At 38.8% G+C, this 14,548-nt stretch overlaps 1 protein-coding gene across 1 annotated transcript; it reads right to left on the reverse strand.

Moving 5' to 3' along the window:
• Window positions 1-6,060: 6,060 nt before the first annotated feature.
• Window positions 6,061-10,563, reverse strand: LOC121645577 (heat shock protein beta-7-like). Its single transcript, XM_041994075.1, has 3 exons — window positions 10,320-10,563; window positions 7,731-7,882; window positions 6,061-6,252 (listed from the first exon to the last, which is right to left on the reverse strand). The coding sequence occupies exons 1-3, from the start codon at window positions 10,561-10,563 to the stop codon at window positions 6,061-6,063; spliced, it is 588 nt and encodes a 195-aa protein (XP_041850009.1).
• Between the last annotated feature and the right edge of the window lie 3,985 nt (window positions 10,564-14,548).

A 14,548-nucleotide genomic window follows, 5' to 3' on the forward strand; every position in this document is an offset into this window, starting at 1 on the left:
TCATTTTTATTTAAAAAAAAAAGGATTTTTTTTTCTCTTTTTAAATTGTTGCATGTCTCTTTAGAGTCAGGAACAAAGTTTGGACCTGCAGAAGTTTTCTTCTGAACGAGTCTTCCACTTTAACAGCAGTGATGAGTACTGTAATGTGTGTGTGTGAAGTGTGAATGTATGTAAAGTAAAAATGTGAGGAGGGAAGCTCATGACTTTATCTTACAGGATTTTTTTAGAAAACATTTCAGTCTTTTAGAACCGATGTTTTGGTTTTTTCTTTGTTTTTTTTTTTTTTTTGCTCCTCATGCTCGTCAGGTTGCAGCCTGGGGAAGCACACATGCCTTCTGGCAGCGTCGGCGGCTCCTGCTGCCTGTTTCATAACCTACGCTCCCTTCGCACTATAGCTACAGCCATGCTTCGGCAAGACAGATGCGTGCAAGGCAGCAAACACTCTGCACCGATGCACTCCGATGGAGGAGGTTTTCTGGTTATCTAAATATTGCTCGTAATCAGAGTTCCAAAGATGGTTGGGGTGGATGTAGAGAGCAGGGAGCAAATGGATTGCAGGGAGAATAAAGACATCATTATCCAAGCAGCTGCTCTGGGCCCTATCATCCACCCTCCTTTGATCACAGTGTTAACTAACCCATTACCTTTGCGTTTTGACACAACCTGAGCTGATTACGACGTAATGATCCAGGAAGCCTCGCTGATAACGGCTCACTATCCTGTAAACTCAAGAATCGCCCCGTGAGATTAAGCTGTGTGATACCACTAAAGGAAATCCATTAATGACCAGCAGGGTGTTTGGAACTGCAGTTTAATCGTAAAAAAGATCCTCCTCAGTTTACCAGCTGCACATTTATTAAAGCGCGGACGCAGCTACAAACCAACTTCAGCCCAGTTAACCGGGACCTTGAGGCATTAATGTTTTATCAGCTGTGTGGTTTTTGATTTCTGACATAACATAAAGTACTTTGCGGTTAATAATTCATGTCTTCCATAATGCTGCAGGCTCCTCAGCACGCTCGCTGCTCATTGACTGAAAAACATTGATCTGTTTTCCTTTTCCTCCAGCTCTCCATCGTTTCTGCTTCGTTTCGCTTCCTCGTTTCTTTTTTAACTCATTTAGCTCAGCTTAAACGCATCCTTCTTGACACTCCTGTCTTTTTCACCCACTTCTTTGCAAATCTTACACCAGTTTTGATGCCTTAAACACAAGCGTGGTAATCTTTCAGCATCTGAACATTACTTCCATCCTCAGATTACTGCATTACATCTAATTACATCTCATTTGCTGGCAGACAAACAACATGTAGACTAATCGTTATCATCAGATTACAAGTTTTTTTTCCTCTCCTTTCATTGATAATCCGCTCATTGATCATCATGTGCAGTTACAGCCGTTTATCTATTACACTACAAAAGTACTCCGTCATGTACAAATAAAGTCCCTCACATCCATCCCATACACGCCAGTTATTGACATGACTTAAACAGAGTTACAATTAATTAACCTTTTAACACCTGATCTGTCAGAATCAGAAGAATAATCCTCATTTTTTCTTTTTTTTTTTTTTTTAATAGGTTGTCTTTATTTGATCTTTTAACAAAATGTAAAAGAAAATAAAAATACATCATTTGCATGTACTATTACTCACAATAAATTGGGAATATTCGCTTTTTATATGACATCAGAATGAATCTAAAATCCACTATAACCTTTACAGGTGAACTTATTTGACTTTCTTTAAACTTTTGAATGCACATGTTAAAATGTTCAATGTTTAACCTTCTGTTCTCTAACAAGGTGATTAATCAAAGCAAAAACCAGAAGTTTCTGAACCATGAATGGAGCACTAAATGTTCTGGATCAGTAACGGCTTCTCTCTAAACAGTCGTCTTTATCATACTGTTCACATTTAGACGTGATCAGACTAAGACCACATCTAACACATGACAAGTTATTGATACATGGACATTTTATTTTGTGGTATAAATTAAATTATTTAAGATAAAGGAATTACTAATGTATGATTCTACTGAAATGTCATACATTTATGATATCAGTATAGCATCAGCTTTTTCACATTTTCAATCTTTCTTACCTGAAAGCTGAATATTCCTAACTTTTTGTGATTAGCATGTGTTTATCATCATATATGTCAGAATAACTACAGTGGAAAAGGTGTCCACCAGGGGGCAGAAGAGAAGTATCATATTTTATACTGCAAGGTTTTGAAGAAAGTTTTAACCATAAAGTGGTGCAATAGATCTCAGAAACTGTATGTATCAAATATGATAAACATGGCGTTAAAGGGTTAAATTCGGGGTCTGTTTCTTCGTTTTGCTATCAGAGCTTGTAGAGGAAAGCTGTTCAGCTTTTCAAGTAGCAAAAAGGCCCCAGCCTGGCTGGTCACGTGACTAATTATTGGCATAGATGTATCAGGTCTGCTGCAGTCTCTCCTAACCACTTCTCCCTCCTCACCGAGGCCATAAATCACTAACGGTTGTATACCTTTGTTTTGCGAAGACTGCAAAGTCAGAATCGCCCACTTCTGCATCAAGGTGCAGCTGAGAATCGAGAAACCTCAGTTAAATACTCTCCCTACATGTCATGGTCAGTGCATTTCATTCTGCTGGGCAGCATCTTGTCTGAACTGAAACGGCTCACTGTGACGAAGCATGGCTTTGCATGAGAGAGTGCATGTGGATTTTTTTTTTTTTATTATTATTATTATCGAAATGAACCAAAAACGGTTTGACAGACGTGAATCTGGTATCAGAGGATGATGATGTTGGTTTACCATCTTGTGCCTGTATTTTCTGACATCTTCCACTTATTCTGTGAGCTTTGTTCGTTGCCTGATTTTGAACTGGGAACGGGGGTCTTTTGGGTTCAGAACTGTAGAGATTTAATATATTTGATATCATTCCTGTAATATAAAATCATAATTTAATGTCCTAACCAGTCCTTGTGTGTTGACTGTTCCTTTTCTGAAAGCGATTTTGGGCTTGTTTTGTAGTATTTGTTATATTTTTTGTCACATTTGATGATTTCAAAGTTGATTTCATGCTGTCTTTAATGTTTGTTTTCATTTTTTATTTAACATGCTGTTGGAAAGATTTCTAATATTATAAACATTTATATGTAAAATGCTAATAACAGTAGCAGGGTGAAGGCTTTCAGTGGCTTTTTGATGGCATCACAGAATAAAATGTGATAATGAAGTCAGGGAAATTAATGGTGAAGGCAGCAGCTTGTGGTCTGTTGTTGACTTTTCATTTCACAAGTGCCTCCTCCTCTTCCTCCTAATCCTCCTCCTCCTCCTCTTTCAGTAGAAATAAGCAATCGACACCCAAGTGTCTGCAGCTGGTTTCTCTGGTCACAGACATATAGACGAGGCACTTTTCACACACATACACTAATATGTAAGCGGCGTGGATGATATTTCATGGCGGTGCGCAGTTGTCACCATGGCAACCCCTGCATCCACTCACCCCATCCACTGATTTGGTTCTGCTCATTTGTTTGTGCTTTTTATCGATTTTTCATTGTTCCGCCGGATCCTTTCACCTGGCCGCAGACATTTCAGTGTTTCATCTCATTTCCAACCAGACGCAAAGTCAGCACGCATGATCAGTCTGGATTATTCAGAATAGAAGTTGTACATTTTTTTTCTTCCCCTTTCTATTGATGATCTGCTTGTGAGTAATCACTTCGTGCAATAACAGTTGTTCATCTCACTTTTTAACCCTATTTTCATTGATGACATGATGCAAGATAACCTTATTTTTATAAAGAAACTGAACAGAGTAAAAAGATGTGTATACGAGGGGAACTAGAAGTGAATGATTAAAGTGGAAGGTTTCCCAAAAGCCTCCATAAAAACTCTGTGGAATCAGCATTAAAATGTTTGCATTCTTACCATATGTGTAGGAAAAAGGAAAAATGACTCCATATTTCTGGCTTGTGGGAAACTTTCCTCAAAAGCTCTGAGGTGAATCTGCTCTCCTTACAAACACATTCCCCTTTGTCTTCTCCTTCATTCAAGGGGAGTTTAATCAAATCTGACCCTCATCAGCTGTACAGGGTCAGCTTTTATGTGCTCCTTATGAACTGTACACTACGGCAAACCCTGAGGGTCAAACCAGAGAGTTGAACAAAACCCAGAGCTATTTTTCACACGAAAAATAAAACATTGTTTTTGTACATCAATGATGAATAAATGAGATTTTAACAAGCAAGTGTTTTGTTGCAGTGTTTTCCGTCGTTCTGCAGCTGTCCTCGTCGTCACTTTAACAACAGCTGGAAAGCAGCTGGACTCTTGTTTTTATCTTTCACAGATATTCCCTGTGGAGAGTCACACACAGTCCCACAATAACAACATTCAGGTTAGTTCTTTTTCTTTTCATAACATGAGTGATAACACAACCGCTGTCCGTTACATAAATGCTGGCTGAGAGATTTTACTGATGAGAAATTCACATCATGAATTTGATGAGAGCAACATGTAAAGTGACAAGACAACAAAGGTTGGAAAAGTACGTGTTTTACATCTGGAGGAACATGTTGCATCAGATTAATTATTAACTCTCTTAAGCGGCAAATTTTACTGAGTGAAACAGGCCAAATCTTTCAGGTAGATGACGTCTCCAAGCCCAGTACAATTACAGTTTGCAATAATAGTAATAGGCTTGACCTGCTTCTACCTGCGTCGTAGAGGCCTCTCCTTATCGGAACCAATCCAGCAGCATTTTCATTTTCTTTGATTTCTCAAGTGCTTTTAATATAATTCAGCTGCTCTGTTATGTGAGAAGCTCCATTAATTCCAGGTGGATACCTCCACCAGCACCTGGATTTATGACTACCTAACAAACAGACCACAGTTTGTGAGAATGAAAAGTTGTGTGTCTGAGATGGTGGTCAGCAGCACTGGAACACCACAAGGGACTGTACTCTCACCATTTCTCTTTACACTGCACACCTCAGACTTCCAATACAACTCTGTCATCTGCAGAAATACTCTGATTACTCCGCAGTTGTGGGGAGTATCAGTGATGGAGAAGAAGCTGAGTACAGAGAACTGGTCAGTCAGTTTGTGAGATGGTGCAGAAACAATCACCTCATCTTGAACACAAACAAAAGAAATGATTGTTGACTTCAGGAGGAACAGGAGTAAACAAAACACTGACTACATCCTGGTAAAGAAGGTGGAGGAATACAAGTATCTTGGAGTGCTGTGTATATATACAGTGGGGCAAAAAAAGTATTTAGTCAGCCACCAATTGTGCAAGTTCTCCCCCTTAAAAAGATGAGAGAGGCCTGTAATTTTCATCATAGGTATATCTCAACTATGAGAGACAAAATGAGAAAAAAAATCCAGAAAATGACATTGTCTGATTTTAATGAATTTATTGGTAAATTCATTTAGTCTCTCATAGTTGAGGTATACCTATGATGAAAATTACAGGCCTCTCTCATCTTTTTAAGGGGGAGAACTTGCACAATTGGTGGCTGACAAAATACTTTTTTGCCCCACTGTGTGTATGTATAGATAGATAGATAGATAGATAGATAGATAGATAGTAATTGCAATAAATCATACATTTCTGTTTAAAAAAGAAGCATTTATTTTACATGTAAAATAAAATAGCTTTCATAACTTTAACAAGATAAATACAAAAAAAAAACTGAATAACTAAGTAAACTATATTTAACTTAATGTTCTCAAGCTAAATAAACAACCCATTCAAAATATAAATACATAGATTTAAAGCTTAAAAATACATTTAAAGGTGTACAGATTAGGATGTGAGCTAACAGCAAGGCTGCAGCTGAACTCATTTGGATTGTTGAGCTTCTCAGACAGGCTGCAACAAAAAACATGACAATCTAATCCCTGCTTTCATTTCCCAGGATGTCACTTCTAAATGAGTATTCAGCCAGAGTCCAGAATGATAAGTATTGTTTTACAGAAAGTACGAAGGAAAGAGACCCGGGTACCACCAAAGGTTTTTAGTCCCAACATTGACGTAAAAGCACAGCAAGCTCTGTTAGGATGTAAGTCAAAGGTGAGCCTCGCTGCAGAATGTGGGGACCCCCGGAGCCTCCGGTACACTCCATGCTGTGGTCCGGCGAACGCTCACCAAAAGGTTCCCGTCAGGGTTAAGGGTCCCACTGACTGACAGGGGATCCATGTCCTCAGGAAACAGAGACTTGTGGGTGAAAGTATTGCTGATATTTCCATCCTCCAGAACCTGAAGAAGGAAGACAGAAGGTCGGAGGGGGAGAGAGAGGTAAACTGTGGGAAGAAAAGATGGTGAGGAGAAAGGTCACAGAGCGCTGCAGGATGGAAGAAAGTGAGAAGAGTGGCGCAGCCAAGAGAGGCGTGAGGGTGAGAAAAGAGGGTGAGAAGCAGTGAAAGAGAGAAGCAGAGAGGTCGGGGGAAAAATACGAGTGAAATCAACCCTGAACTGTTCTCTTTGGGAGCTTTTTGTTGGACACCAGTTAAAATGTTGATCTGCACTGCAGCAGTTTCCTGTTTCCTGCTTCTACTCTTATCTTTCTAACAGAATAAACTTCAAACTGTGAAGGGAAACAAGACAGCATCATGCCATGATCCGATGAATCTGACAAGTCACACTTCATATCCCACAGATTTATTGTAGAATCAGTCAATAACTGCACTACATGCTTTTGTCTGCAACGTTATTTTCAGTGATGAACCCTCTTAGCTTCAGAAATCGTGTCATCTGATCTGGAATGTTACCCAAACTCAATAAAATGCACACTGTGTCAGAAATGTGACTCACAAAAAGCAATTGTAACATAATAAGAAGTCAGAGCAGATTTTTCTCTGCGACCAAATATCTCTAAACCTGAGAACAGCTGGACAACTTCTCAGCCAATCAAAATGAAGCACAGTCAACTTTCTACTCTGACAGAGGTGATCCAGCAGATCTACGGCAGCATTCAGACGTTAACATTTTTCCCAATTTTACTTCAAGTTTTTTGTTCAATTTAAATTTGGGATCAGAACATTTCCTCCATTGCTCCTGATTTGAAGCTGTGGACTTAAAGTTGATGTAAGGTTTGACTGATAAAACCTCCGGTCCTCAAGGGCCACAATCCTGCAGGTTTTCAGCGCGTCCCTGTTCCAACAAACCTGACTCAAACAAATGAGTCATGGTACAGAACTTTATAGACTTATTAGTTTTAAACTAGAAATATACTTTCCTCCCCTTTTCACTACGATAAACACCCGAAAACTAAATAACTCCAAGCAGAAATGGGATTTTATTTGAACCCAAATGTTGGTTTTCATCGTCAGTACCAGAAGGAATTTCAGTCCAGTTAAAGATGACTGTTTACAATTATATAGAAACAAAATACAGTAATAAATAAAGAAATTAAAATATAATCCATTAATAAGAATTATGTAAGAATATATACATATATAATTGTCACTGAATAAAAATTAAAAAATGAAATATATTAATTTAAAAGAAAAAAATAATTAAAAAAATATTATTAATAATAATAATAACAATAATTATTATTAATAATAATAATACGACTAAACGACTTGGCATTAAGGGGTTAATTTAGCAGATTAAGACAAATTACACACACAAACATCTAATGACCTCCACTCATACAGCCGCATGATGTTGTATGTTCCTAAAACAGACGACATGTTCACAGAAACGTTGTCTTCTAATTTACTCTCACACACCTTCTGGGCATGAATGACGACATGATGATTGTACGCCATTACCACAATGTCATGTGGCTCAAACTGGCTGACGTCAGCTGACATGTAGTAAGTGTCACCCAGACATCGCACCCCACCGGCTTGCCAGCCCATCACAGCGCCACCTACAGGAGCTGCAGACACAAAGCAGAGCAGGGCTGGTCAGTATGAGGTCTGCTGGACAAGAGAAGGAGCAAATAAAGGATCTGGATGGGCTGCTCTGATTAACACTCAGATCTTCACCTTCCAGGTATCCCCTAGCTCATCTCTGAGCCCTTTGTACTTTTTCTCACTTTTTTTCAGTTTGGAAATAAAAAAATCTTGTGATTTTCTGTGAAAATTGAGGGATTATCGTCAAATGAATCGTAAAGATGATAAAATATTCAGTGAAGTTACATTTAAGGGTTGGTTATTGATTGTGTTTCAATCTGTCAGTTGTTTTTTATTATTCTGGTCATTACTTCACCTAGCAGCTGTGGGTTTTAAAATGGGCCTCTCTGTAATATTTCTGCTGAGTTCAGGGTCATAATGTGGCCCAGCAGACAGCGTCTGGAGCCATGAGGACTATATTTCCCCCTGAATGCTGAAGCACTCATGAATCTAAGTTATTACAGGTCTTTTCCTCTTTAGCCATTTTCATTCAATCAGCCAAATCAGGTGAAGAACTAATGCTTGTTTCTCTAGGGTACAGAAAAAAGACTAAAAACATGTTTTTCAGCTTATACAAAGACCCTGATACTATCTGATTAATAATTAGTGCTGATTGTTAAAACACTTCTTTAACAAAGTCTGGTAACATGGCAACAGTAACTAAGCAGGCTGTTCTAGAGGGATTTGAATACTGTGCATGTTGAATTCTGGTAAGTGGTGCTCTAATGAAAGCAGCCTAAGTGTCGTCTTACAGAGTTACATCATCAGATCACACATTAATAACATTAATTACCCCAAATTATACAACCCTAGTTCCAAAAAAAGTTGAGACTTAAGGACCTGATGACAACATATCTATAAAAAGTTTGAACAGAGTTGATATTTAATCTAATTTCATTCATCTACAGCAGGGGTGTCCAGCTGCGGTCCTCAAATGCAGCAATCCTGCAGGTTCAATGTCTCCCTGATACAGTGCAGCTGATTCAAACCAAATTTCTTTCCTCAACAGCTTGCCAAGTTCTACCCAAATATGATCAGGCAGCAAGAAACATCCAAAACCTACAGGAAAGCAGCCTTCGAGGAGAAACTTTGGACACCCCTGATCTACAGCGTGTATTTTTCACAGCGTTGTTACAATAAGCTGAAAGGATTTGCTGTGGCCCGGTAAGTGTTTCTGCTTAATGTTGGTTTCTGATCTTGTCGTAATGTTGCATATAAAAGAAGACTTGAACTAAAATGAACTGTGACCATAAACAAGCAAATACATTTATAGCTGTAATAAAATGATGAACAGGGTCTTTTTCTCATAAACCTCTGCCCCCTGTAACCAGTTTTGCTGCAGGAATCGACCTCAGATTTTTAAGGTTTTTAATGCTCCCTCTCTGCTGTGCTTCAGCTAAGCAAAGGAGGCTGGTAACCATGGCAACTGTAGAAGATGCAGTGACTGGCATTGGTTAAAGGCTCCTCTGTACTCTTATTGGTTGTTTCCAATCAGGTTTTGTGGATTGTTGGATACTTAGAGCCAGGAAAACCTCTCGTTCTTTCATTGATTATTTATCTCATCTCTTACTTTCAGGCCATTGTTAATGTTTTACCTTCATACAAGTTACCAGGTGTTTCAGCATTACATTTTCCTACATCCACATTCCAGAGGTACTAATTTAACAAGTAGTTACTACATTTACTTGATGCTGTTCCAAGTTTAAACAATGCACCAGTGTGTTACTGAAACTGTGGTGGTTGTTATCTAAAATGAAAATCTTTGAAACTGACTTATCAGACACATTTCCAATTCAACAGATTTTTCTCTTTAGCATTTAACATGAAAATTGTAAAATGACTTAGTCACCAAACAGATCTGTTTCATTTTAAGCAAATAGTGGAATTTTACAGTTTTCCTGTTCACACATATTTTAAATTGCAAACATTTCAAGGACAGTGTTGGGCCTTAATTTTATTACATGATAATACGTAGGAGTGAATGTTTGCTTAAGCATTATGTTATACTATTAACCCCTTAACGCCTATTGCTGCAAATTTGCCACACCGGCCACTGGCAGTCGTTTTTATTTTATTATTATTATTATTTATTCGTGTTAATCTAATATTTCACTATTATTTATGTATTTATTTTTAGACTATTTTAAATTTATTTATTTATTTAACATGTGATTTCATAAAACTTTATTTTAGTGATTTTCTTTTTGTATTTTACCTTTTTTTTAACTATACATATTTTAATATATTTGTAAATACAAATGGTTTTTAAATAATGTAAAAAAAAACAGTAAAAAAAAGAATTTTTTGCTTCATTTGAGTAACTTATACAAAGTTAGAGGGTAAGGTCCTGTGTTATCAAGTACTGTAGTTAATTTGATTTACGTACAGGTACAGGGGCAAGCAAACGGTTAATTCCCTTACCAAGGGGTCCACATGAGGATCTGCTGTGCCTACTGAAGGGGGCCAGGCAGTTGGGCCCCCCAGGGCCCTCATCTCCAAACAGACAGGAACAATTAGCAGAATCAAGAAAAGGCTCTAAAAGTGTACCAAGAGAATCTGACGATCCATTCAGCGATGCTTCTGATCGGTAGGAGCTGGAGCTGTATCGTGATGAGGAGCGGTACGATGAGGAAGATCTGTGGCTGGAAGCTGTCTGTGAAGCCATAGCTGAGGATGAGTAGACGCCTTTCAAACCTGGACTTGAGTAGAGCTCAAACTCACCTTCCTGGAGGCTTTGCTGTGGGTTTTTATAAAGCCCTGCTGTATTATGGGTCAGTGGAGCACAATGTGAGCTAATCTGTGTCACATTCTAGTGTCAGCCATAAATGGATATTTGTCCAGCTGCTTGAGCCAAGTGTGTAACGGACAAACTGATTAGGAGCGGAGACCTCTTCTTATTCTCACACACAGTGAAGATAACGCTGATGGGAGCTCTTATAGATGTTTTTGGCATGTAGCCAGGAATAGCAAGCTGCCTGGTCAGGCTGTCCATGAGCCTGACGCTGCACACAATGTAAAGCTTAATCAATAATGAAAAAGTCCTCGAATAATCTTTTATATTCATCTGATCCGATTGTGGAGTGACAAACCCTCCTCTACAACACAGATAAGAGCTTCCTGAATGAACAGATTTAAGCTAAAATAAGAAGCTGTAACCTTCAGATTTCCTTTAAATGTTATGATATTTACCTTCTCACCACACAGCCATCTTCCAAACCGCATCACGGAACTACATGACATTCAAAACCACTTTAATAATACTTTTAGGCTGTCTGTGTGGACAGAAATTTGACTGCACACCAACTTATGAAGACTTCCTGTGACACTAATTGTGTGCCACACAGTTCTTAGGCTAAAGACTTGGTTTTAGAGTTAGCTTCATGGTGCTTAAGGTTAGAGTAAAGGGGGCTGGAGAGTCCCCACGGACGGAAAAACCATATGTTTTACTGTAGGATATGAAAAAAATTACATTTAACTGCATTTCTTCAGGAACACGTCACATGTATAAAGCTGAAACAATGCAGTTAATTCAAGCAGCAGGCTTCTCCTGTGAAACCTCCATATGTCCTTGTATCAAATATCAATAATTAGTAAATTATCGAAAACCTTAAAAGCTGTCTTTAATGTGGATTTACTTGTCAAAAACAGCATGATAATGAAAAATAGGCCAAATTTAAATATGCAGAGACTCTTCAGCTCCTCATTTGCAACTCTCCCAGCAGAGACCCAGTATCTCCACTGGGAAAGGTTTTATTCTCTCACGGCACATTATGGTCACTGGAGGCCCCAACAGCGACTCTCCTGACCTCTAACAGATGGGGAATCTGCAGTAGCCATGGAGTGACAGAATTCACAGGAGATTAAATGATGATGTTAATGAGGCAAAGACTACATCAAGAACAGTAAGAAGCTCCATTAAGCATTTCTGAGCATCACTGAATCATTTTCAAATAAACCTGGATCTTATGTATTTATAATGTTGTTGAAACTGGGAAAAATTCTGCAAATTCCAGAAAAGCTTTCTTTATATCAACGTGACATGGATGTCATCAAGCTGTATGTCAGGACTGAGCAAGACTTCAACTCACTGATCCATCTTACCAGGATATACAACAAGGATATTGGAATGGCATTCATATGCAGCTGGAATTCATCCATCTCCTGCATCCTTCATGTACGTAAACTGGTCCGTTTGGACCATCTTGCAGATGCTGCCCATGATGCATCAAAAAGAGCTATACTACCAAATACAACAGGCGCAGAGCTGAGCAATATCGATGACATGACACTAGTGAAACGAACAGAGAAGAAGAGACCATGTTTTTTATGGCCACACAGACAGACACTATTGCACTGCCTTCTTTTAACTCTCTTTTTGAGAAAGTATATCAGCTGTGTCCCAGTTCAGGGTCTGCACAGACTACATAGAGTGTGCAGACTTCATGCTATGCAATGGAGTGTTCTATGTGGTCTGCACACTCCGAAGTCCGCCTAACGTTCATGAAATGGGACCACCTAAGAATTTCCCTTTGCAGCAATATAGGACATGGAATCACTTAAATCTCTGAAATTACTAAGTTTGTGTATCATAAGACAGTCACTTTAGTTAACTGAGTAATTATGTATAAAAAAAACTTTCTGACGCCCTGTTGTTTTCCAACCAGTAGACTCTTCATTAACCCCCTAAAAAACAAATATCAAATATTACAAAATTTTAATGCCCCTGTTTAACAAACATGTTTTTTAATGTACTTGGCTTTCTCATGTTTCTACTAAAGTGAAGAACAAACAAACAAACAAACAAACAAAACATACTCTTCTGAGCTTGCTTGCTTATTTACCACCATCTTGTGCACAATGCATTCTGGGAGAAAAGAGGCCGCGAAGGATGCATCACCAGCAGCCTTCATTTGAGGCCAAACAAAGTGCAAATTTGTAGGGTGGATTCAGAGACTACTTCGAATTGGGACAGTTGCCCGGGTGGTAAATGGTGCTGATCCACACACAATTGTTTGAGAAAACCAAAGTCAACAGTGCAAAGTAGCCCTCATTCACATTTTTGGCTTTTTGTTCCCAAAGGCCTCCACAGGAAAATATCGATCTTATCACGCTGGTAGCGAATGGTACTGATCCTTGCCTCGGTATCAATACTATCAATATTTGGATCAATCAGCCCAGATAATGGTCTACATTTCCTATGAAGGCAATGCTGTGGGTCAAAATGTTAGTCCTCTAAATACTGATTAATTTGATAAGATTTAACCTACACTTTTTAGCAATTTGTAACAGTCTGTTATTAATTTTGCCTTAAATTTGTCAAATTTGACAGACAAAGGTGCTCAGATGTTGCACAGGTCTTCTGTTTTTTCTTTTTTTTGGGGGGGGGGGTTATATAGTGTGTAGTTTATCTATTTAATGTTTGGTGCAAAAGTTGCTTTGTTCTCTTATTAAGAATTATCTTCTCACCTCAAAGTTCTATAGTGTGATTTTATGATACTGGTGACCCTCATACTGTTGCTACTGGTGTTGGGCTAGATCTGGAACTTTATTTCGAGAGTACTAGGAGAACATTAAACTAATACATTTTCCCACTAAATCTGGCTGATATTGGTTGTGTTAGTGCATAGAGCAGTTTTGCTTTTAATAAGAAAGTCTCTCTCCACAAACTTTAGAATTAAATTTTTATATTATCTAATAATATTTTTTATTATCTAAAATTATGCACAGGCCTTTCATGGGGCTGATTTTAATGATGAACAGTAAAAATGACAAAAATTTGTCATACAAACTTTTATAAAAGTGAAAATGTTGAGTTACTCACTCTCATAAGTCACACAAGTAGCCCTGCAGACCCTCTCTTTTTTCTCATTTTCCACAATTATCAAAGTCAGCTTTATTGTCAGTTCTGCAGCTTGTACAGAAAAAACAGAAAATTAAAAATTTGATTCTTTCAAAGCTTGTTGTAATGAAATACAAGAATGAAAGACAATAAATAAAACAAACAAAACAAGTACTATCACAAAATAAATAAAACAAGATAATAAATAGACAAGGCAAATTTCAGTTGTGCAATAGTGGAAAAACAAACCCATCAAACCCATGATGGGGGTGTCAGAGGCCAAGATGTGTGTGTGTGTGTGTGTGTGTGTGTGTGTGTGTGTGTGTGTGTGTGTGTGTGTGTGTGTGTGTGTGTGTGTGTGTGTGTGTGTGTGTGTGTGTGTGTGGAAGGGGGGCAGAGCAGGGAGAGAGTTCAGTATCCTGACAGCCTGGTGGATGAAGCTCTCCCTCAGTCTGCTGATCCTGGCCTGCAGGCTCCACGGTCTCCTTCCTGATGGTAGCAGGCTGAAGAAGCTGTGTGACGGGTGGGTGGGGTCTCTCGTGATGCAGAGAGTTTTACTGGTGAGGTAAGAGGTGTAAGTGTTTTGCAGGGAGGGGAGAGAGGCACCGATAATCTTCTCAGCTGCTCTTACAATACGTTGGAGGATCTTCCTGCAGGACGTGGAGCAGACTCAATACCACACGGGGATGCTGCTGGTCAGGACACTCTCAATGGTGCCTCTGTAGAAGGTGAACATGATGGGGGCCAGGGCTCTAGCTGTCCTTAGTCTGTGGAGGAAGTAGAGGCACTGGTAGGCTTTCTTGGCCAGCGA

The sequence above is a fragment of the Melanotaenia boesemani genome, chromosome 9 (genome assembly GCF_017639745.1).
Source record: "Melanotaenia boesemani isolate fMelBoe1 chromosome 9, fMelBoe1.pri, whole genome shotgun sequence".
In the NCBI taxonomy this organism is placed as follows: Eukaryota; Metazoa; Chordata; class Actinopteri; order Atheriniformes; family Melanotaeniidae; genus Melanotaenia; species Melanotaenia boesemani.

Coding starts and splice junctions, on each gene's coding strand:
- LOC121645577 (XM_041994075.1), bottom strand. CDS start 10,563: ATGGCTTCACAGACAGCTTCCAGCCACAGATCTTCCTCATCGTACCGC. Junction 7,883..10,319: donor ATCCTCATGTGGACCCCTTG/GTAAGGGAATTA, acceptor TTGTGTCTGCAG/CTCCTGTAGGTGGCGCTGTG. Junction 6,253..7,730: donor TCGTCATTCATGCCCAGAAG/GTGTGTGAGAGT, acceptor TTCCTTCTTCAG/GTTCTGGAGGATGGAAATAT.